Source organism: Neophocaena asiaeorientalis, unplaced genomic scaffold (assembly GCF_003031525.2).
Source record: "Neophocaena asiaeorientalis asiaeorientalis breed wild unplaced genomic scaffold, Neophocaena_asiaeorientalis_V1.1 scaffold129, whole genome shotgun sequence".
Lineage (NCBI taxonomy): Eukaryota > Metazoa > Chordata > Mammalia > Artiodactyla > Phocoenidae > Neophocaena > Neophocaena asiaeorientalis.
Window position 1 is genome coordinate 6,616,082 of NW_020172446.1, and position 24,496 is coordinate 6,640,577.

A 24,496-nucleotide genomic window follows, 5' to 3' on the forward strand; every position below is an offset into this window, starting at 1 on the left:
CCTTCTCCCTGACAACACCCCCCCACCCACTGCCCCTTTGCCCCAGGCCCTGGCAAGCCCAGGTTACATGGGGACTACTGTTGCCAGGTTGGGATTCTAGACAAAAATCCTAGAACTCCTTTCTTGCTAGAAATCACCAATACAATCCTCAGTTCAGCAGATATAGTTTTCCGTACAGTTTATAAACATGATAAGACATACAGTTTGGTAAGGGAGTAGGGCGAGGGCCTGTGCATTTGTGTGTGTATATATATATATGTAGAGGGTGTGTGTGTATAAAAACCTCCTGTGAGAACCTCATTGCACACGATGAAGTTCTAAATTTCAGCCTCTGATGATCTTTCCTTTGGTAACTGGTTCTTGGAGCCCAGCAGCTGGGCCCGGGTCTGCCAGGGTTGCCTGAGACATCAGGAATGAGAGGCGTTACCCCCGAGGGAGGGACTGAAGGTGGCACATGGTTGGATTCAGGGCAGGGTGACTAAGTGGCCTCAGGCAAGAGCCAAAATGCCACCTGCTCATGTGCTCCCAGATAGCTGTGGGCCCAGCCTCTTTGGTGACCCTTGTCTGTTCTCTGAGTCCTGCTTCCTCCGGAAGTGGCGGGAGCCCTTCAGACCTCTCCAAATGACCAGGATTCCACAGAGCCCAGCTCCCGTGGGGCACTGTCCCATCGTTGCTAATGAAGGATTTGCTCTGCAGCTTTAACTGCCTTGCTGGGTGGATGCTGTCCATAGGTGCTCGGCCGGGGGCTGGCTGGGACAGCTGGGTGGGATGAACTAATCCCCTCCCACTTGGGACTGTACACTTTGGGTTTATAATCCACCGGGCAGGGCCCAGACAGCGGCTGAAGCCTCTACCAGCCTTTGCCTGAAACCCAGCAGATCCTCCACTTGTAAAAAAAGAAAAGAAATCCTGTTCCTTGGTGGACATGTGGCAGTGCTGGGTGCTGGTGCCCCGCGTCCTCAGCGAAGAGTGACCACCAGCCCCAGTATCCAGGCCAGGAGCGAGGCCCTCAGGGAACTGCCCAAGGAGGCCTGCTGCACCCCGCTGGGGGCACGGATGGGGGTCCTGCGGGCACACTTGCCCTTCCTCTTGGGCCGTGCCGTGGGCATGATGTCAAAGCTGAACTTGTGCTGGTAGTCAGGGGCATAGTCCTGCAGCTCGTGGGCCTGCTTCCGGGTGCCCGCCTTCGAGATCTGGTTGCGATTCCTGTGGCTGGTGCAGTTCTTGCCCAGCTTCTTGTAGCCCGACCGAGAGCCGGGCAGATGGCCGTGCGGGTGGTCCTTGTCCCTGGCGGGGCCACGGGGTGGGTGGTGCTCCTTGCGGGTGGCCCTGTCGGTGGTGGTGAGCGTGTGCGACTTGATCTGGTGCGGGGACGCCGGCCCCGTGCAGTTCCGGAAGTCCTCGGCCCTCAGCAGCTTCAGGTCCTGGCCATGCAGAGGCTCGGGGGACACGCAAGGGACAGCGGAGCTGGAGCCACGGAACCTTTGCAGCCATTCCCACAGGGAGCGCGCCCGGCAGCCACAGTCCCAGGCGTTGCCGTTGAGGCGGAGGAATTCCAGGGCCCCCAGGGGTGCCAGGCAGTCGCCCGGCAGCTCGGAGAGACTGTTGTTGAAGAGGAAGAGGGTGGTCAGCCTGCGGAGGTCGTGGAAAGCCCTGTGATGGACCCACTGCAGCTGGTTCTCGTGCAGCAGCAGCCGGTCCAGGTTCACCAGGCCCCGGAAGGTGTCCTGGCCGAGGCTCCACAGCTTGTTGCCGTGGAGGAACAGGTGGCTGAGGTTGACCAGGTCCACAAAGATGTCGTCCTGGAGGTACTCGATGTGGTTGTCCTGCAGGTAGAGGTACTGCAGGCTGTGCAGGCCGCCGAAGATGCCGGCCGGCAGGGCACTGAGCCCGCACTTATAGAGGTAGAGGGCATGGAGCTTCACCAGGCCCTGGAAGGTCTCGGGCGCCAGCGTCCGCAGCTGCCGGTTGTCGCCGAGGTCCAGCTCCTCCAGGTGCACGAAGCCCTGGAAGGTGCTGGGGTCGATGAAGGTGATGTTGTTGGAGTAGATCCACAGGGTGACCATGGAGGGGCTGAAGTGGCCCTGCTGGAGGAGGGTGATGCGGTTGTTCTGCAGGAAGACGCGCTCGCTGTCCTCCGGGATGCCCTCGGGGACGGCGACGAAGTTGTGCGCCTGGCAGCTGACCGTCATGGGTGCGGGGTAGCACACGCAGTCCCGCGGGCAGCCGCCGCCCAGGGGCAGCTCCCCGGCCAGCAGCAGCAGCAGCAGTTCCACACAGCACCCTGGCGGGGAGAGAGAGCACAGCCAGGTCAGGGGCTGCCCGGGAGGTGGGAGACACTCCGGGTGCCGGGCTCGATGGGCACGTGACCCTCCTAGGCCGCTGGGGCTCTGTCCTCGTCTTTGCTGCACTCAGCGGTCTGGGGGCATAGCCCCCCGAGGTCCTGGCTCTTGATGGCTCCCCACGTCCTGGTGCCCCACCTCTACTGGGGGTTCTATCCCAGCCTGGGCTATGAGATGGGTTGGGGTAGAGGCTCTGATACCCCCGGCATCCGGCATACTTCCTTAGCCCCACCCAGCAAACCCCTAGCCCCGCCCATAGCTTCTGAGCCCCACCCCCTTAGGCTCTGTCAGCCTTGGTAGGATTGGGGTCACAACCCACGGACGCAGCAGCTAGCTTCGGGTTCCTGTCCAAGCTCTGCCACTTACTTGCTTTGATCTGCCTGAACAGATAGTGGTGCAAAGTCCTGTTCTAACAAAGTAAATATCTCGTATGGATTCCTGAAGAGTCTTTTTATTTAAATTATTCCCAATAACAAAGCATGCATGCATGACATCAAAGTTTATCTTGAAAGATTTCTCATTTACAATGCCTTCCATGTCCTCATGTATGCACTACCCCCTGTGCCTCAGTTTCCTCATTTCTAAATAGTAATAGTTGTCCCTCACAAAGGACGTGTGTGTGTGTGTGATGGACTGGGGGAGGCACCAGGGCTGATGGTTCTGGGGTCCAAGGAGCAGCCAGAATGAGGCTGCCCCCCACTGGGGTCTGCCTTCCAGCCCCTCCCCTCTCCCTGCCTCGCTGGAGATCCCAGGCTGTGGCTGCCAATCAGGCCCTGCCTAGCGATTGTCCTGAGCATTTCCTCTGTAGCTTCCCTCTAATTGCGCAATAATTAGGCATTTGTTAATGGATCCTTAATTTATTTTCGATGTGTCCAGCCCAAGCTTGGATAATGGCCCCGTGCTCATTATCGGAGCAGCCTCATTACCTGCCTTTCTCCAGGGTCGCAGCTGCCCCAGGCAGCCTGGCAGGTGTGTCAGTGCTGGAGGGACGGGCTCCAGGCCTGTAGACCCCCACCCTGCAGGGCCGGGCAGCCATCTCGTCTCTGCCCGGGTTGGCATCCCGATCCTTCCCTTCTAGCTTGGCCAGCCAGGCCTCTGGGGAGAGCCGAGGGCCTGAGACAGTGCGGCTGATTCTTCCTGCTGCCAGCTGTGCCCAGAGCATGTTCAACGAGAGAACCAGCCCTCCTGGCCACTCTCGGGCCAGCCCCGCTCCCAGCCTCAGGCCGGCCGCCACCCCAGCCGTCTGCCTGGGCTCAGGTGGCCCTCACCACGACTGCCACTCCCTCTTTCCTCACAGAAACGGCATCATAAAAAAGTGACAGCTCCCAGCTGTTGGGAGTTACGGGCTCCCAGAGAGTAACAGCTGCTTCCCGTCCCCCTGTAATCACCTGGCTTTGACCGAACGTTGCCAACACATAAAAATCATCGCACATGATTCGGTTTTTGCATAATTGTGTTTGGTTGCATTTCAGAGCAGTTATGACCTGGGCAGTGGTGGCGGTGACAGAGCAGCTGTGAGGTCCCTTTCTGGGCTGGGCCACGCTCTGTGTGGCCCCTGCCCTGCTTCAGTCACTGAAACCATTGGACAGTCTGCAGGCCAGGCCCCGGGCGGGGGCCTCCTCAGCCTCAGTTTCCCCCTGTGTAACAAGAGTCGGAGATGGTCGCTATGCCAGCGCTCCCCGCGTGGAGTCAGACCTCCAGTCCGCCACTGCTCTCCTAGGTCTGGCCAGGGGGCCCCGGGCCCGCAGGAGGAGACAGGACAGTGAGGACCCTCTAGGAGCCTGGGCCCCAAACCCCAGCTGACTCGCGGGGAGCCTGCCCACTGCCTTGAGTCTCCAACACCCAGGCTGGGAGGCAGGCCCAGCGAACAGCGGCTGCCCATTCAGAGCCTGCCCCTCCCTGTCCGCTCGCTCAGCTCTGCTCTGCTCCTCGGCCCTGCGCAGGCTGCCCCCAGGGAGGTGCCCCCAGCCTGCCACTCTGAGGGAGCCCAGGGTGCCCCTCCTAGCTCAAGGGTGTTCAGGGTGCTCACTGTGCTGCAGGGGACAGGGCTGGGGCCATTCGTGGGAACCACAGGGCCACAGCGGACCCCACCCCCTGGGGTCCTGCAAAGACAAGGCATTCCCTTCCCTTAAGTCAGGCAGGGAGAGCCGCTCACGTGGCAGGCTCAGCGCTGACACCGCCGACATCTGTGCGGCTTATAGAGTTTACAAAGCGCTTCTGCTCTCACCCCTCTGATCCGAAGAACTACCCTGCCTGGTGGGGCTGCGGGACTTTTTCTGTCCCCTGACCTGGGGTGGGGCAGACAGCCCATCTGCCTGCTGCTGTGGATCTTCTAAAAAAGTGGCGTAAAGGTGGCACCCAGGACAGGAGCCACTGTGCTGTCGTTCCTCTGAGAGGGGCCCAGGAGAAGGCAGGGACCCCAGCCGATGCTTAGAGCTGCTCTCCATCCTCCAGTACCGTCCAGATGCCAGGGGACCTGGGCCAGGGGAACCGCCCTTGCAGGTACCCCTGCCCCCTCCCACTGGGCACTGGGGTGGGTCTCACCTGAGTCTGCTTCTCCACTCTGGAAGCTGGTCCCATCTTCAAGGCCGGCCCTGGACCAGCTCTCCCAGCCAATCCCACCTGCCTCTGGCACCCCTGCCTGAGCCAGCGGGTGCCCTGGCCATGGATCATCACCCTGCCCGTTTCTTCCCAGGCAGGCTCTGCACTGCATCGCCACGGTTCCTCCTGTGCCCCCCGTGCCCCCTCTGTGTTGCCCATGGGAGCCCCGACCTGCTGATTGCTGTACTAACAATGACATCGGTGCCTTTGCTGTGCATTTTAAGATCGCAAGTTAGCAGGAATAAAAGTCTCCATGGAGGAGCCTTGCACTTCCTCTCATCAGCCTCCTTGCCGCCTTCTGGGGGGGCAAGGGGGTTGCTCTGCCTGATGGGGGCTGAAGAAAGCAAGGCAGGGACTCAAACTCCGGACTTCTCAGGTTCTCCTCCGCCGCCCCCTCCTCCCCCTGCTCCCCCCACTCCTCCAGGGGCATCCACCTGTCTGCTCAGCGGCTCCCAGACCTCCTGGCCTCCCACACGAGCTCACACACATCTCTGCAGCCTCATTCATTCCCTCCTCCGTTCAACACTTGCTGCCAGAGTCCTGGAGTATCCTGAGTGCCGGGGTGGGGAGGGGCCTGGGATGAACTTGGCAGGTCCTCGTGGACTAGCAGATGGGGGTCTCCATACCAGGCAGTCCAGCAGGTGCCAGGCCCAGAGCAGGCACCTAGGCGTGTGCATGGGGAAGGCACCTGCTGCCTTGTGCCACCTCCTCCACAAAGTCCTCTTGCTCCCCTGCCAGCACAAAGGGACGTGCAGGAAAAGAGAGCAGGTACTGTTTTCATGTCCTCCTTCCTACAAACCCCCAAACCCCTCATCTGCTGAGCAGGGACCTGTGGGGGCCGGGGTAAGTAGCCTGTGCATGGGCGGGCCCCTCACCCAGTCCACTCAGCGGCCCATTCATAAGATAGGGGCTGGACCTGGTGGGATGTGTGGAAAGGGCATTCCAGGCAGAGGGCACAGCATGTGCAAAGATGCTGAGGTGGGGAAGCAGGTGGCAGGCCCTCTCTCAGCCTCTAAGTAACCAGAGCTCCCTAAGATGCTGTAACTACAGCTCAGCTGGGTGAGGGACATCCAGGGCTGGGGAGGCCAGACAGCTCCCTACTGGGACCAGAACTGACAGGGCCCCTGCTCCTGTCCCAGGCCAGATGGCCAGCGTGGCAGGGGTCCTGTAGCTTCCCCACCCCGGAAGCAGGAAGGGAGCTAACCAAACAGGACCCAGCCCTGAGTACCAGGTTCTTTACATGGGATCCTCATGACACCCCAGGGGTGCCGCACCATTCCACAGAGAAGGAAATGAGTCACAGAGGGGAGTGGCCGACCAAGGCCACACAGCTGGTGAGCAGGGCAGGTGGGGCAGCCTCATCTGAGGGCTGGTCAGTCCTCCCCGGCCTCAAGGTCTTGGGCCTCACCCAGACCTGAGTCTGGTGCCTGCCCCTCCCTACGCCTGTGCAGGGACAGCCCGATGGGTTGGCATCCCCAGGAGCCCCCAGGCAGCTCCGTGGGGCGCTCTGAGGCTTGGAGACTGGTCAGCCATGTGGTCAGTCCTTCTGCCTCTGCAGCCTGCCCTCCCCCTAACCTGGGCTCGGCTCCTGGCCCACCTGCTGCCCCAGCCTTGCCAGATGCTCCTCTCTAATCTAACGGGATGACTCTGCTGGCTGGATAACAGCCTCAGGCCAGGCCAGCTGTGCTCACAGAGCGACTGGCGCCTCAGGCCACTCAGCACTGTCTCTTCGTGCCACACCCAAGCACAGGCCACTTCCCGGAGACAAGGAAGCCAGCCAGGGCAGAGCTGGGCTTTCCTCCTCCTCTGGTCCTCTCAGTGCTAGGCGTGTCCTGCTCCAGCGTATGTGTGTGCTGTCCCCTCTTGGCCGGAGCACTTCCCAGGATACCTGCAGGGCACCTCATCATTCAGGTCCCTCCTCATGTCACCTTCTCAGTGAGGCCTTCCCCAGCAGCCTATTTTATTTTATTTTTATTTTTATTTTGGCCATGCCGCTCGGCTTGTGGGATCTTAGTTCCCTGATCAGGAATTGAACTCGAGTCCTCAGCAGTGGAAGCGCGGAGTCATAACCACTGGACCGCCAGGGAATTCTCCCTAGCAGCCTATTTTATTTATTTATTTATTTATTTTGCAGTACGCGGGCCTCTCACTGCTGTGGCCTCTCCCGTTGGGGAGCACAGACTCCGGACATGCAGGCTCAGCGGCCATGGCTCACAGGCCCAGCCGCTCCGCGGCATGTGGGATCTTCCCGGACCGGGGTACGAACCCGTGTCCCCTGCATCGGCAGGCGGGCTCTCAACCACTGCGCCACCAGGGAAGCCCCCAGCAGCCTATTTTAAATGGCTCCTTCTTTGTTTTACTTTTCCCCATAACATTCATTCTCTCCTAATAAATTCACCTCATTTATTTATTTATCTTGTTTATTTTCTGTCTCCCCTCACTGAGTGGGCAGCTCCGTGAGGACAATGGTTTTGTCTGGTGTGTTCCCTGCTGTCCCCCCAGGGCCTAGAACAGTGCCTGGCATACAGTAGGTGCTCAAGAAGAAAACCCTAGGCCCGGAGCCTGGCTCACAGTAGGTGCTCAATAAACATAATGGTTCTTATTAGTACAGAGGCCTCTGGGGTGACAGCAGAGACTCAGCCTTGGCTCTCTCCCAAGGGACCCTTGGCCAGCAGAGAGGTGACAGGTGGTGAGGAGGGCTCTGGGAGGGAAGATACACACCAGGCCTGCATGGGGCCTGGGGCAGGTGACCAGAGCAGGTTTGCCTGAGACTCGGGGGTGTTCCCAGGACACAGGATTTTTAGTGCTAATATCTGAAAGTCCCAAACAAATGTGAGTCACCCTACCTGGGGACCAGGACTGTGCCCTAGCCCCCCAAAAACCTCTGGCCACAGGATGGGGAGGGAATAAACAGGCAGGCATGAAGCGTGAGTGTTCTCCAGACACCCACAGCTCAGGCACTGTGCCTGCAGCCCGGGCCCTAGACAGAGCCTGTGTGTGTGGATGTGGATCTGTGCACATCTATCTACGTGTGTTTTATCTATGTGTGTGTACATGGCCATGTGCACGTCTCTGAATACATGCACGTGCATATGTCAGCACACACTTGTGTCTGGAGACCATCAAGGGGGCTGGCCGCCCAATGCTTTCACCCTGAGCATCCCAAGCTCCACCCTGGAGAGGGGTCAGGGCCCTCTTCCGAGGAGAGGCACACCCGTCCTTGACATCCCCGTCTTATCTCAGCACCCACTCTGGCTTTGCCTATAGCTCCCCCTCTGCTCCTGACACGCTGAATTATGTACCCACTCCAAGCCCCTCCTGCACACCAGGATCAGCCTCAGCTGGGAAGTGGGCGGCCCCTTGTTGGAATAAACTTTCAGCTTTCATCTGCTGCGGCTGGTCCCCCGAGCAGGCCTGGCCAGGAACGCTGTGCTAATTGGGTTGCCGAGCTCTCAGGGGGCCTTGTTGGAGCAAACTTGGGCTCCCCTATCCTTTGCCTACCCGTATCTACCACCTCCTCGCTTCGGGGGTCCCTGCATGGGCAGGCGAGGTGGGGGGACACCAGAGGCCGGCACAGGCAGCTCTGTATCCATGAACTGCCTGGGCCTGGGACCAGCCTCAGTGGGAGCACGTATCAGCTGGACAAGCTCAGGCAGGTCACTAAAGCTCCGCAGCCTCAGTTTCTTAGCCCAGGAACTGGGAGTCAGAGCATCCGCCTTCTTGGGTGTCGGCAGCACTCAGTGACGCTGTGCCTTGAACCGGTACCAGGTTCAGCTGCAGGGGAGGTGCTTCCAAGGCTGATGACTGCGTTACAGCTACTGCATCAAAGGGAGCTGCTGTATCCCCTCCCCCGTGGACCCTGGCTTTCGCCCCACCGACCCTGGTGCTCCCAGACCCCAGAGGCTTGGCAGAGGGACCTGATAGATCAGATACCGAGTCAGAGCTCAAGCTCAAGTTCAAGTTCCCTGCCAGGCTGTGGCTGCCCCAGGGCTTAGCAGGTGTGGACGGGGTCTTGACCCTTGTACGTGGCCCTCTCTCCCAGTCCATCCCCCCACACCTGGAGCTGCCAGCTCTCTGCACAAAGCCCAGGGCATGTGAGCTCTACCTTCACCTCGTGAAGCTCCCCTGGGGCTCATAATATGTGTCCACTGTTACTCAAATTTGCTTCTCAGTTTGGGGGCCCCAGAACCCGGGCTGTGGCAGCCCAGACTCCAAGGCTGAGGGTGAGGGCCTCTGAGAGCCAGACCTTCCCGGAGCTTTTGAGAAGGTTCTGGGCTCTGCCTCCTCCCTGTGGAACCAACTGTCCCTCCCCTCAAACCCCAGAAACCTGTGGGCCCACCTGCAACCAGACAGGACCACTGACACCCAAGTGGTATCTATGTTGTAATCAGTGGGGCTGGGAACCTCTGTGGGGTTGGGGCAGTCCTCAGGGGCAAGTGTCTATTGAGATGCCTGCTTAGGGAGTCCCTGAGGGGGGTGTGAGGGAGAGGGAGTGGTGGGCAGTGCTCTACCAATCCCTGAAGGCTCTGGCATCGGCTGACACAAAACAGAAGACGGGATCCAGCCTTTGAGAAGCAGGTGAGGCTCTCTTCACCAGGAGCCCTTGTTCCGAGTCCCCGGAATAGCTGCCCCTTCCATGCTGTCTGTGAAAGGGCTTCAGAGCTCACATCCAGGGTATCGATCATCCCCGTTCTGAATCTGTCCCCTAGTTCTTTCGTTCATGTGAGAAACGGCTCTGTGCTTGGTGCTACAACAGTAAGGGACATGGCTCCTTCCCTCATGGAGCCTACATTCTAGGGGGAGACGATTTAAACAACCACACAAGCCCAAATTGACACAGGGTTGTGGGCACTGGGGACACAGGAGGGGGTTAAGAGTGAGATGAATGGAGGGCCTCTCTGAGCAGTGGCACTTGAGTTGAAACCTAAAGATTAAGAAGGAGCTGAGGAACAGCTTTGCAGGCAGTGGGAACAGCAGGTGCAAAGGCCCTGGGGCAGGACTGACTGGGTGTGGATGAGGGAGAGGGGCATGAGATGTGGTCAGAAAGGCAGGAGGCAGGCCTTGCAGGGCTTTAAAAGCCTCAATCAAGAGGCTGGATCTGGGAATTCCCTGGCAGTCCAGTGGTTAGGGCTCCGCACTTCCACTGCAGGCGTGGGTTCGATCCCTGGTTGGGGAACTAAGATCCCGCATGCCATGTGGCATGGCCAAACAACAAGAAAAAGAGTTTGGATCTGATTCTGTGTCTGGCAGGAAGCCAATGAAGAGCCTGAAGTAGGCGCAACTTGATTGGATTTGGGTGCACTGCTTTTGGAGCATGGATTTGTGGGAGCAAGAAGGGAGGCCTATGGCTGTCATCCACGAGAGATGTGGGTGGTCCAGAAGGGGGAGGGGCCATGGAGACAGAGAGCAGTGGACAGATTGAGAAACATCTGGGATGTAGAAATGACAGGACATACGGATGGACCAGTGCGAGGGAGACGGGGTGGGTACAGAGGATAAGGGTACAGTGAGATGGGAGGAGCCTAGGGAAACAGGTGTAGGGGCCAGCAAGAGCTCCGCTTAGGACGTACAAAGTCCTAAGCCTTATAGAGATGATTAGTTGGAAGCTGGATGTTCAAAACTGGAGCCCCGAAGTGAGAAGAACACTTGGCATAGGGATGGTATTTAAATCTGTGGGAATAGATGAGGTCACCTCTGAGAGTCAAGAAAGAAGATAGAGGCGGGACTTCCCTGGGGGTCCAGTGGTTAAGACTCCACGCTTCCGATGCAGGGGGCCCAGGTTCAATCCCTGGTAGAGGAAGTTCCGTGTGACACGCGGCGCGGCCAAAAAAAAAAGAGAGAGAGAGAGAGAGAGAAGATAGAGGATTGAGGCCTCTGGCAACACAGTGATTGTGAAGGCACGTAAAGGAGAAGGAACGGGCGACGAGGTCAGAGGAAAGCCGGGAAGCGTGGTGGGACTGAAGCCAAGAGCGTTTCCAGAGGAAGGAGGAATCAGCTGTGATGAGAGTGGCTGAGAGTTTACGTGAGGACTGAGGAGTGTCCAGTTGATTTGGCAACATGGGGGGAATCGGTGATGCTGGAAAGTTCATTTCTGGTAGAAAGGTGGGGGCAGAAGGCTTGCTGGAGTGGGATGAAGAGTCAATGGGAGGCGAGGAGGGGAGATAGCACTGTATCAGTCAGGACAGGCTAGGGCACGCTGATGAGACAAGGGACCCAGCGTCTCCACAGCTCACAACAACAAAGACTGGGTTCTCGCTAAGGCGGGGCAGCTGAGGCTCTGCTCGGGGACCCAGGTGGAGAGCTCAGTCTCCACCCAGAACACTGCCGGTCTCGTGGCAGAGGGGACAGAGGACGTGGCCAGTGGCTGGCTTTCGAGGCTTTCGTTTCCAGCGATGCACATCACTTGGGCTCATGCTTCGCTGGTCAAAGTCACTCACAGGGCCCAGCCTGTCATCAGTGGGATAGGAAACAACACTCCCAGGGGACTCAGGGAACAACATCTGTGAGCACCCAGAGGCCACTCACTGGGGGAAGCTTGGCTGTGAAGGGAGCAGAGAGACTGGGCAGGACCTGGAGGGGCGTGGGGTCCAGGGAGGTTGTTTGTTTTTTAAGATGGAAGAAACTAGAATCTGTTTGCATGTTCCTGGGGATGATCCAGGAGGAAAGAGAGAGAAAAACTGATGCATTAGGAGTGAGAGGGCCAAAAAGACAAAGATTCAGCGCTCCAAGGGAACACCTGCCACGCTGTAACAGGACGGAAGACGGTATGTGCAGAGGAGACGATGAGTTAGCCTCCGAGGGCTTCTCTTCTCTCCAGGAGGTAAGTGGGGGTCATCAGCTGAGAGCGAAGGTAGGGAAGAGGGTGGGAGTTTGAGGAGGAAGAAGACAGAATGAAACAGGCTCTCTGTGTGGTAGGAAATCAAGCCACCCCGGTCACAGGAGAGGTCTGTGGAGACAATGAAACAGAAAGTGTCTGCACACCCACTGCCCCAGCCCCTGCTCAAGTTCTCCTTGCCTCTAGCTGGACAGTTGGGGCTGTCTGGCCCCTCCAATGAAGCCTGCTCATGTCACTCCCCTGCTGACAGTACATTAGCTCAGTAAATATTTACTCCACCCCTTTTCCTCTGGCCAGGCACCATGTCAGGAGGGCTCTGGGGACAAAAGACCCAGTTCCTGGCCTCCGTGAGCTGACAGTCTCCCTAGATACCTTCAGGATAGTATGTTGTGGACATCTGTCACTCCTTCCGGTCACCCAGCCACTAAACCCGCTTCCTGTACTTGGGAGATCTCCCAGTTTCTGTAAATAAGGCCTTCCCTCCTTGTGGAAGCTGAAAAGGTCCATCCCTCACTTTCCCAGCCTCCCTTGCAGCTCCGGCAGGGCCCAGCGCCTGGGCTCTGCCCCCTCGACACAGCTACCCTAGACTTCTGAGCTAGGAGTTAGTGAGGCAGATAAGCAGGGGCCCAGGCAGGATCCACGCTTGCCGGGATGACAGCAGTGGCAGAGCCAGCGGGGGCAGGGACTGTGGCGGGAACATTGGAGGTGCCCGCTGGAGGTGTCTTTGCTTCAGTTGGGGCATTGTTCCTGCCTGTGGAGTCCCCAACCCTCTGGGAGATTCTGTGAATGACCCAGTATCTTTTAAATAAATTTGCCTTTTATTTAAATTAGCCAAGGCAGGTGTCTGTTGCTTGCAAATAAGAATTCTCACAAATGTGAAGTCCCTCCAGCTGAGCATGGCTCCCAAGCCCACCCATGGTCTGGCCCTGCTCCCCTGATTCCCACTCTCCCCGACTCACTCCCCTCTCCCTGCCGTCTTGTGGCAGCAGCACCCTAAGTTCCCTGGGGGTGGGGTGGGGGGACCACCCCTCCCTCATTGCAGGTGATTTAGGAGGCAGGGCAATGAACCCTGGCTCAGCCAATTAGACGCTCCCTCAGGAATTTGAACCTGAACATGAAGCAGAGTGATTCGACTGTTTCACCCTGGTGGGGCTGTCCTGAGGACACTGCCCCAGGAGTTCTTTCCACTAAGACCCCCAGGGCCACCTTGGTCCCTGCCCTCCCCAGAGCTGGGCTGTTCAGCTTCTCCTTTGGGTCCCATTTCCTTTCTGCAGAGGTCCATCTAACACCCTTCTTCTTGGCTATCAGGATCCAAATTGTCTTCAGCTCTCAGGCAGCCACACGCTCTAGAGGAGCCAGGCTTCTCCCCAGCCCAGGAAGTGGGACTTTATTCCTCGTCTCCACTGTCAGTGATTGGTTTAGACAGGAGCATGTGACTCCATTCTGACCAATAAGACACAAAGAGAATCTGCTGAGAGACTTCTGGGAAAATTTGTCCTCCTCTTCAAAAGAAACACAAGGAAGGGATGTTTTCTTTTCCTGCCTCTGAGTGTGGTTGGGTGAGGATGAAATGCATGGTGCTAAGGTACCACCTTTCAACCTTAAGGGGACCAGCCTAAAGATCAAAGCCAGCTCGGCAAAGACTACGGAGCACCAAGATGGAGAGAACCTGGGTCCATCATGACCTTGTGGAACCAATGAGTCCACCAATCCTGGGATCTGCAAACTTCTTGGTATACGACATATTAAATCCTCTTCTTGTTGGGCTTTCAATTACTTACAGCCAAAGTGTCCTAACTAACATACCTTCCAATGAGTTCCTCTTCTGCTTTAGTCAGCCAGACTAGATTTCTCCAGCTTACAACCAAAGAAGTGTACCTTATGTACCTGGTAACCGCATGACTTGGTGGCTCACACAGGACCTGCTCCAGGAAGCCTCCACAAACCCTACCTTCTGTGTTTTTGTGGGGTTTTTTCAACTTTATTCAGACATAACTGCCCAATAAAATTGTAATATATTTGAAGCGTACATCATAATTATGTGTGTGTTTATATATGTGTTATATACAAACATAAATTTTATATAAAACAATATATATAATTTCATGAGCGCATTTAAGTTTACTCTCTTAAAAATTTTAATTACACAACATAGCATGTCAACTCTATTAGTCATGTTACATTTTAGATCCTCAGACTTCATTCATCTTATAGCTGAAAGTTTGTACTTTCAGACCAACTTCTATTTTTCCCACCCCCAGGGAGTAGAAATACATTGGCCAGACCCTACCTTCTGGGTTAGACCGTCCACCCTCCTCGGTGCTTTCCCTCTCATTGCACTCCCCACTCAAAGTCACCTGGCTTCACCACCAGAGGTGTGGAACTACTGGGGTGTCCAATTGGGGCCTGGTGCATGGAGCTTATCTGTGCATAACTGGTGAGTGAATGAATGAATGATTTAGCTGATGTAATTCTAGCCCAAAGCAAGGAAACCAGGTGCTTTAGTCAGCTGAGATGGCTTAGAGTGGGTAAACATATACAATATATAATATACAGTAAGTTTTAGCAGCTGGAGGACCCCAGGGTAGGGGCCTCATGCAGAGGATAACTGAGTTTACAAGGCATTTCAGGTCTCACCTCACAAACCTTGCTCTCTTGACCCTTTTGCAGAATCTGTCTTGACTGGCTACTTAAGACACTTGGCAGGGAATGCTTCAAATGGATCTGTGGCGTTCTGTATGTTCAACTGAGCAGCAGACTCAGACATGTTAACTTTCACATTTGCTATACCTTATATATGCTTGCCTTTACTATTTAATAAAAAAAATAAATCATGCAAAAAAAAAAAAATACCCTGCCAAGTTTAGCTGAGAATCTCAGGTCCCAGGCCTTGAACTACTTCCTCCTCTCTGTTGGTATGGCCCCGTACTTTCTTCAGGGGCCCTAGTCTGGCCAGCCACCAGCACATGCCAGCCTCTGACCCTTATCCAGAGAGCTTTAGCCCAGGTAGCATGGGCTTCCCGGTGTCCCCAAACCCTATTTTCCACCACAACGTTTTTCTTTAAAGTCACTCTTGATCATTTGTTTTCATTTTAAAGTAATACTTGCTAATTGTGGAAAATGTGAAAAGCATAGAACTAAAAAGGAAAAATCACCACAATCCCATTACCCTTGACAACCATCCACAGTGCCTCGCTGTACCTTCTTATGAGACTTCCTTCATTTACGTAGGGATATATAAAATTTAAATAAAAATTTTATTTAAAGCAATAAAATTGGGATCATGCTATATAAGCAGCTCTGTATCCTCCCTTTTCCGCTTAACTTATTCATTCATTCAGAAGATCTCCAGGTGCCTCCATCTGTGAGGTTCTGCTCTAAGGCAGCCACAGGGAGCCCAGCAGACAGACTGACCCCATCCTCCAGGAGAATACGGTCTGATGGGGAAACAGACACTCGTCAAACGGCCACATCCATATATCAGCACGGCCTGTAAGGAGGAGTACAGGGAGAGAGATCCAGGGAGCCGGGAGAACTGTGGAGGCTCCCCTAGCTGGTGGGGGTGAGAGGGCTGGGAGTTTAAAGATTGAGAAGGACTCCGGTGGGATGGCTGAGGATTCCAGACAGAGGAAACAGCATGTGCTGAGGGCCTGGGGCCAGAGACAACACACAGTTAAGTGACAAAAGAAGGTGTGGTAACAGGTATGGTTTTTAGAGACTGCTAGTATCCTAGTGTATGGAGAGAAGATAATTTATTTACCTGTGAAACATTTAGATTGTTTTTCATTTTTCACTGTTATAAATTATCATGGCAAAACTGATAATATCAGTTGCCTCCTCGGAGGTTCTCCTGGAAGCTTAGGGACTAGGGTGAGGGGAACTTCACCTGTATACCTGTCAGGAACTTTTGATTCATTACCGTGTGAATGTACCTATAGATTCTTTTAAGAAGTAGTTAAATTAAAACCAAATAATGTTGGAATGAACATCTTTATGCATAAAGCTTTATCCAAATTTTTCACTCTTTCCCTTAATCAGAGATTCACTGTCCAAGTCCTCCTGACACACAATGATAAGTCACCTTCCAGAAAGGTTAACCCATAGAGCCTTAAGTTCTGCACCCAGAAAGTCACCACCCATGGGGGCCTTTCAGAGACTTGACACTTTCCTTTCTTTGTCTTCCCAACTAGGCTGTGAGCTACTCAAGAGACAAAAGCTGTGTGTCTCATACGAAGAGGAGACCTCTGGGGTGGGGAAGCAAAGGAGATTAAGGTGTGTTGAATCCCTCCTGTGTGCCAGACGTTCCATCCTGGGGGCATCCACATACACGCATCAGATGTTCTCCCCAAATTATCATGAAGGTATTCATATCCCTATTTTACAGGTGGGAAAAATAAGGCTCAACAAAGTGTAGTGATTCACCCAAGATGGTGCAGCCAGGATCCAGACTAAGATGGATATGGCATCCAGGGATGGGGGGAGAGCTCTCTCTCCTTTGAGGCCGCTGCCCCCTCAGGGACCCTCCCCCACCACAAAAGGCAGATACCCCACCTCCCAGAAACTGTGTCCTTGCTCCCTGGACAACAACTTCAGCCCTGCCCCTGTCTTCATTATTTATTTCCTCTCCTTGAGCTTCAGACTCATGAGGCTGGGGAAATGGACAAGGCAGATGGGGAAGGAAGGGGAAATTCTGTGTAATACCATCGTCTGTATCACAAAACTTGTCTTAAGTGCCCGCCCCAGGGATTTCCTGGAGCTGGTGCAACAGAGGTGGGGCTGAAGGTCAGATTAAATTGGACTAGTAACCCCAGGGGGATGCTTGAAAGGGGGTAGATAAAGAAAGCATTTCCGGAACACCAGGCGGCTGAGGCAGGCAGTAGGCAGCAGTCGTAGGCAGTCGGCTGGCCAGCCGACCAGGTCAAACCTACGTAGTAGGGCTTAGTGGTGACGGGCCTGGGTTCACACATCCTCCCCCGGAAACCTGAAATCTTGCCTTTTCCCCCCAATAATGAGTTGGTATAAAAATGGATCCTGAACAAAATTGTCTGCGGTTTTCAAATTTCAAACTGCATTAGTCAAAATATATCAAATTTCCGTGTACTGACTTACCACCTGCTCAAAATCGGATCCTTTTTCAGCTGGAATATATTGAAATATGAATCACCTCCTGAGAGGAAAAGGGGAGAAGAAGTGGAAGGAAGCCCTCCTCAAAATGTGCCAGTGGGGCTTCCCTGGTGGCGCAGTGGTTGAGAGTCCGCCTGCCGATGCAGGGGACGCAGGTTCGTGCCCCGGTCCGGGAGGATCCCACGTGCCGCGGAGCAGCTGGGCCCGTGAGCCACGGCCGCTGAGCCTGCGCGTCCGGAGCCTGTGCTCCGCAACGGGAGAGGCCGCAGCAGTGAGAGGCCCGCGTACCGCAAAAAAAAATGTGCCACTGGGCGAACCGGAATCCTGTGCTCCTTGGGCTCCTCAGCCTCCCCCGGCCTCCCTGTGACAATGGCTCCCTGGTGGCCCATGCCCCTCAGCCATTTCCCCTTGATAAATACCTGGTTTCTAGCTCGAACCCCTATGCTCTGGGCAATCTATGCCTCATAGTGCAGAACATGCTCATTTCAAGTCCTCCAACCTTTAAATGAGCACCTACTATATGCTGGGCGCTCAGACTCACAGGGAGGCCGACCTCTAATCACACCGCTAAATCCTAAGGTAACTCCTTTGTCCTCATCTATTCATCCTCTTAGCAGCACTGGATGGTGTTGGCCCTCCCTCCTGGAAACACTTCCTTCACTTCAGAGATAGGGCTCAGCTGTTTTTTTCTCCTGCCTTACTGTCTGCTTTTCTTGGTCTGCTGTGCTGGGGGCTCTTCCTCGGCTTGATCTCTACTTAGCCTGATTCCCCAGGCACAGCCCTGCGATCTTCTCTCTTCCATGCCATACCAATCCCCGGGGTGGGGTCACCCAGGGCCAGGTTTTAAATACCGTCTCCACGGGGGTGGGTGTGGGTGGGGTGGGGGTGGTGAAGATCAGACGGTTATCTCGGTCCTGAACTCCAGACGAGCCCATCCAATGGCCCACCTGACATTGCCTCGTGGGTATCTAACAAGCTGCTCAAACTCTGTGTGCCCTAAAGGTGTTGCCCACACAGGCTTCCTCATCTCAGTAAAACGCCAACTCCATCCTTTTAGTTGCTCAAGTTGAAAATGTAAATGGCATTCTCCATTCTTCCCTTTCCCTCATTTTCTTTTCCTTTAATCCGTCAAGTCCCGTTGGTTCTACCTTCAAAATAAATCCTAAATCTGTTCTCATCACTCCATCCCCATGGCCCCGCACCCTGTCCCAGGTCACCATCATCTCTCCTCTGGACCACAGCAGTGGCTTCCCCATCTGATCTCCCTGCTTTTATTTCGGTCCCATCACCACCCACGGCCCACACAGCCACGGGATCTTTAAAAATGGTAAGTGCTGTCTTGTTCCTTTCCTGCTTGAAAACTTCCAGTGGCTCCCCCATTGCACTAGAATAAAATGCAAACTTCTTACCAACCCATAACATCCTCATGACCGGCCCCCATCGCCTCCCCCACCCTCTACCATTTTCCCCACATTGGCCTTTCTGTTCCTAGACCACAGCAAGCTCATTCTTGCCTTGGCTGTTTTGTTTGGTTTTATGGGAAAATACACAGAACATAAAATGTACCATTTGAGCCATTTTATTTTTGTTGGTGGTGGTTGTGGTAGTTTGGTTTTTTGGGGCCGCACTGCATGGCATGCGGGATCTTAGTTCCAGGGATCGAACCCATGCCCTACAGTGGAAGCACGGAGTCCTAACCACTAGGACCACCAGGGAATTCCCAATTTGAGCCATTTTAACGAGTATGATTCAGTGGCATTTAGTACTTTTGCAATGTTGTGCAACCATCACTACTATCTAGTTCTAGAACATTTTCATCATCTCAAAGGGAAACCCCGTACCCATCAGCCGTCATACCCATCTGCCTCCCCCCATCCAGCCCCTGGCAATCAGCTTTCCATCTCTCTGGATTCACTCATCCTGGATGTTTCATACAAACGTAATGATACAGTATGTTTGCCTTGGAGTTTTAGTGCTGACTGTTCCTGCTTGAACCGCTCTGCCTCAGGCCCTTGCAGGACCACCTCCCTCTTAGCATTCAGGCCTCAGCTCCAGCATCACCTCCTTGTCTAAAGCACATGCCGCTGCCCACCCCAATCACTCTTTTTTTTTTTTTTCGGTACACGGGCCTCTCACTGTTGTGGCCTCTCCCGTTGCGGAGCAACAGGCTCCGGATGCGCAGGCTCAGCGGCCATGGCTCACGGGCCCAGCCGCTCCGCGGCATGTGAGATCCTCCCAGACCGGGGCACGAACCCGCGTCCCCTGCATCGGCAGGCCGACTCTCAACCACTGCGCCACTAGGGAAGCCCCCCAATCACTCTTGATTGCAGAAGTGGGCTACTCTATTTCCCTCTTAGCACTCAACTCTCTTGTTTATTTTTTGTTTACATGTTCATTGTCTTTCCCCTCGTTTGCTTGTTCCCTGTGGTGTCCCAACCCCCAGGACAGTGCCAGGCACCTGGGAGGCGGTCAATGATTATTTGCATATTGAGTTAACAAGTGCACCATCAGCCCCGTGATGGAGCCTCGAAGATGCTTATAGAGACATGGACGAGGGTGGGAACCAGCAGTGCTGCGAGGTAGTGGAGGGGTCACAGTGGGAAGGTGGCCTCCAAGGGGAAGTAGAATCTTCCCTGGCCTTCAAGGGGGAAGAAGGAGGGCATCCAGGTGGAAGGAACGGCATGGTCAAAGGCCTGGAGGCATGAGACAGCATGTCCCATTTGGAGTCCTATGATGTCTCCTCTGGTTTGCAATTTGCCCCCTGTTTTGTTTGTTTGTTTGTTTGGTTGGTTGGTGGCACTGGGTCTTAGCTGCAGCACGTGGGCTCCTTAGTTGTGGCATGCGGACTCTTAGTTGCAGCATGCATGTGGGATCTAGTTCCCTGACCAGGGATCGAACCCGGGCCCCCTGCATTGGAAGCACAGAGTCTTAACCATTGCACCACCAGGGAAGTCCCTGTCCCCTAACTGTTTCACTAGCTCTCCCACAGAGAGCCTCCCACAATATATGTCTGGGAGTTGGGTTTGATACAAGATGCAAAGTACTGAGAGTAAAGAAAGAATGGAGTCTTTTTCACTTGTTTCTTCTCCCCCCACCTAACATGTGCTGGACACCCGCGCAGATGCAGAGGAAAACAGACTGGTTCCAAGCTTTCTGATTGTGAGTCATCCTCAGCCACCTTTCAGAGACATGGGAAGGTGGGAGGAGATGGTGATGTATATTACAGACACTTCTCAACTGTGTTTCAAGGATGGGGGGCTCCCAGGATGGAGGCAGAGCTAGGACGGACCTGGGCTCCCCACACAGGCCCTCCCCGGGCTTATCTTTCTGGGCTGAGCCAGTGGCCCCTCTGGGCACTGGGCTGTCTGTGGGCCTCATGTCCTTCATTTCTCCTGATCGAATCAGGCCCAGCTGACCCGGGCCCTGTGGCTCTGGGAGTCCAGCTGAGCTCCCAGGAGAAGAGGCCCTTCCCCAAAGCCAGGAGGCTCAGGAGGGCAAATTCAATTGTTCGCAAGGCGGGAGCCATTAACCTGTCTGTGGACTGCGGTGCTCCCACCCTCTCTCCCCTCTGCCAGATGAGCCTGTCCAGGCTGCCTCTGCCGGATCCCAACCTCCCACCACCCCGAAGGCCCCCCTGCTGCCCCTGGGCTGTGTCCAATCTTTTCTGTCCCTTGGTGCCCCATAGCTCCCATTACCCCTGCCTCTAGGATCAGGTTTTGAGCTAAGAAGAAGAACAAATCCAGGTGGAACTCACCCCCTCCTCGGAGGCAAGCCTATAACCTGGCCCTTCCTGCTCTGCAAGCTTCTAGGTGGAATCTGCCCTTAGAAATCTTAATGGGGAAGAGAGGCCCTGGAAGCAGGCTGGGGCCATTTGGACAGAGGATTCTGAGATCTCAAATACCTAGACTGTGGTCTAGAGCTGTGTTGTTTGGTACAGCAGCCACTACCCACGTGTGGCTACCAAACCCTTGAAAAGTGCCCATTTCAAAGACTTAGTATGAAAAAGAATGCTTGCTATACTGATCACATGTTGAAATGGTAATATTTTTAAGATATTGCGTTTAATAAAAACATTTAAAAATGAATTTCACCTGTTGCTTTTTACTTTTTTAACGTGGCTGCAAGAACATTTATATTACACGTGGCCCACGTTTCTACTGGACAGAACCAGTCTCGAGTGATGGGCACACCTCCTGGATCCCACGGACTCCTGCCTTTCGGGGAGGCAAGCAACAGGAAGAGGGCCAGAGCGGGGCCCTCCAGAAGGTGCTGCTTCTTGAAGGAAACTAGTCCCAACACCCACTCAAAGGCTCCCCTAAATTAGCAGCTGGAAGCCCGGTGACTCCCCCACAGAAGGATGCGCCCTGGAGACAGCTCCCCAGGAAGGGCCGTGGCCTAGAGCAGAAAGCAGGGCAAGGGCTTTGCTGTCATCCACTCCTTTTTCCAGCACAGGTTGGGCATCTGTCCAGCACTATGTGGACGCGGCTGCAGGCAGGACAGACGCAGTGGCTGCTCTCACGGGGCAGCGGGCTCACCAGAGCCCCGGGGTAGGGTAGGGGCATGGCAAGGGTGTGCCCAGGAACTTGAGAGCCCCAGGAGACAGCTGAGCAAAGAGAACTCCCTGGAAAGATGGCATAGCAGATCCCAACCTGCAATACTGTGGACCTGAGAAGGTGAAAAGGAGATGGGGAAAGAGAGAGAAGAAGGAGAAGTAAAGGAAGATGGAAGAAAGGAGTAAGGAGAGAGAGCCGAGAAAGCAAGGTGCCCATGGAGGGCATGGGCTCTGGTGCCAAAAACCGATGAGGTTCCACCAGAAGAAGGGTCTGGGCAGTGGGTGAAAGAAGGCCTGGAGTGGGGCCGAAGAAACCCATTGGAGGTTCCCGCCTGGGAACGGGGAGGGCGTGGGGTGGTAGGAGGAGGCCAGGGTAAGGTAATGGGGAGCCGTGGGTGGCGCCACGTGGGGACAAGCTGGAGCCTGATGGATCAGGGGGTGGCTTAGTGGGACTGCTGGGCAGGAGGGGCTGGGACCACCCCAGTCTCACTGTTGTCTCTTTTCCGATGCCCCTCAGGAGCCCTCAGCAGGGATACCCAGCGCGTTTACCTGGAGGAGGAGGGTGGGCTGGGAGCACCCGGAGTGGGTCTGCCTGCCCCTCAGGGTACAGAGGAGTTAGCTCAGGGCAGGGCTGGCCTGCGCCTCTCTCAGTTGGCTCTCCTGGTGACGACCCCGGGCCCCTCTCTGCCCGACCCCGGGCCCCGGTGGGCCTTCCTGCCCTCAGCTCCGCCAGCCACTCGCACAGCCCACTCTCCAGAAAGTCTGGCTCCTTTGCCCCAGGATTTTCCGCCCTCATCCGGACTCGGTTTATCAAATGGCCACGTGCCACTGTGGAGGGCTGTGGCTTCCGTCTTCCCCCAACCCCAGAGAGGGAAGGAAGACTTGCTCGCTTTCCTGCTTCAAAGCTCAGAGCGCCCTTTCAGGCTCTCCACGAAAGCTCCAGCATCCTGCTCAGGATCGGCCGGCTCGTTTATGCAGCCGGGATGAGGAACAAATCAGCAGCACCTCCAGAGCTAATGAATGATCTGAGCCTTTGGCTCAGGTCAGCAGGCCCCCACCAGCCTCCTCGGTCCTCCGTGATGGCTCATTATTCCAGTATTTCCCCCAACGTCGCCTAATTACATTCCGGCTCTATGTGATACAGTGACATGTGTGCACACGCACGCCGTTCCCAATGAGACGCAGACGAGAGCATTCCCGCAGGGGGCGCGGGCGGGATGTTTTACCCTCGAGGTGCGTGCTGAGAGCCAGTACCTGGGGAGGCTCCGGGATGAGACACCCCTCTCCTGTCGAGAGCAAGCCCCACCCTGGGTGACTGAGAGAACCAGCCACAGAGGTGCGGACAGAAGAGACTTCAAAGAGAGGACAGCTGTGGGGAGGGGGATATGTTTCCTGAAGGCTTGCTGCAGGGATGGGAGATGGTTCTGACCCCCAGTCTCGGGAGCATTCCAGCTTCTCCATGCAGGGCTCTCCTGGACCTGGGTCCCTCCTGTGCCACGTGGGGCTTCCCAGCATGCTCCCAGCATGCTCCCAGCCTGCGAGAATCCCTGGGACAGAGGAGGGCAGGCTGTCTTCTGGGGCCCTGTCTGTGTGGCCCCGAGTCTTGGGGATGACCCTGACCCACCAACAGAGCCAAAGGACACTGAGATAGGTGTGGAGGCTCCTGGAGGACAGAGCAGCCTCCTTCGTGCCCTCCCCTCCCTCCAGCACCTATTCCATCACCCAGGGATGTAAGTTGGACCTGCAGGTCCCTGACTCACAATCTTAGCTGATCCCAGAACTGCAGCTGCGCCAGCATCATCCCCTGCGGCCGTCGCAGCTTCGTCTCTCATTCTCCTCAGTGGCCATTCCAAACCATCCGCTGTCTCCCCACATCGCTACCCTTGGCCTCCGGGCCTGACCACCCCATCTTATCAGCATCCTCCCACGTCAGGCCTCCTGCCTTCTTGCCTCTCCTCACCCCAAGGTTTCAATTCAAAGGTCTACACGGGCGGCCAAAGAGGAAACACAAAAGGGTGAGATGAACAGGTAGGATGTACAGGTGGCCACCTGGAAGCCAGGCCCATCTGGAGAGGCCCAGGCTCCAGCCACTGCTGCCCTGTGGGAAGGGGGGGCCTTTGGGTTACCAAGTCATTCAATTTTCCCAGAGACCGGGAATCAGGATTTTTACATGCAATTGTTTGGCAGCAAATTCAACCAAAAACAAAACACCGTGTGGGTCGGTGCAACCCCACCTGCAGCCTGATTCTGCCCGAGGCCGTGGTTTCTGACAGCTGCCTCCCTGCCTGGGGTGCCCCCTCGCCGGCATCTCCACTTCCCCACCCCTGAGCCCCCACTATCGACTGCTCCCTCTCCGCCTATAGACTCGCTCAAGTCTCTCCCACTGAACAACAAAACCTGCCAAACCCAAATCGCCCGCAGCGACCGCCTCTCTTCTCCCGTCAGAGGCACGTCAGAGGCAAACCGCTTGAAAACTCTCTCTCCAAGCAGTTGGCCCACTTCCTCTCCCTTCCGGCCGCTGCACCTGGGATTCCACCCGCTTCTCATGCACAGACTCCCTGCTTTTGCCCAAACCCAACCATTTCCGGTCTCTCTCTTCAAGCAATTGCTCCTGGGGGCAAAGTTCCCCTTGAAATCTCCTCCCTACCGCCCCGCAATCTCCTTGACACAGCTCTCTCAGGGGTCTACTGCAATCACGTCTACTATGGACATTCCTTCTCAGCCCCTGTCACGGGCAACTCTTCCTCTTCCCATACTACCCACAGTCCTTGGGGGGCCACCATGACCCATGCAAATCCATCCCCCTCTTAGCTCGCTCCTAGCTCCAAAACCGAATCACCAAGAGCTCCATGCATGTGCCCTGGGGTCGCCCAGCCTCTTCCAAATCGTCAGCATTTCCCCGAACAAACATCGCCCCCTCCAAACCTCCTCCCCTCTCCCTGGGTCACCTTCTCAGTGACCTCCGACTCCTCCGTCTGCAAAAAACCCGGACTCTGCCTTTTCCTCTTTCCTTGAGTCCCGTTCACCAAGTCCCGCAGCTTC

At 55.6% G+C, this 24,496-nt stretch overlaps 1 protein-coding gene across 2 annotated transcripts in view; it reads right to left on the reverse strand.

The window, feature by feature from the left end:
* Positions 1–306: 306 nt before the first annotated feature.
* Positions 307–24,496, reverse strand: part of RTN4RL1 (reticulon 4 receptor like 1) — a 65,480-nt gene continuing 41,290 nt past the window's right edge. For both annotated transcript variants that reach the window (XM_024736495.1, XM_024736485.1), the window contains exon 2: positions 307–2,284. In XM_024736495.1, coding sequence (XP_024592263.1) covers positions 960–2,284 — 1,325 coding nt within the window. In that variant the 3' untranslated portion in view covers positions 307–959. The remainder of the gene's footprint in view (positions 2,285–24,496) is intronic.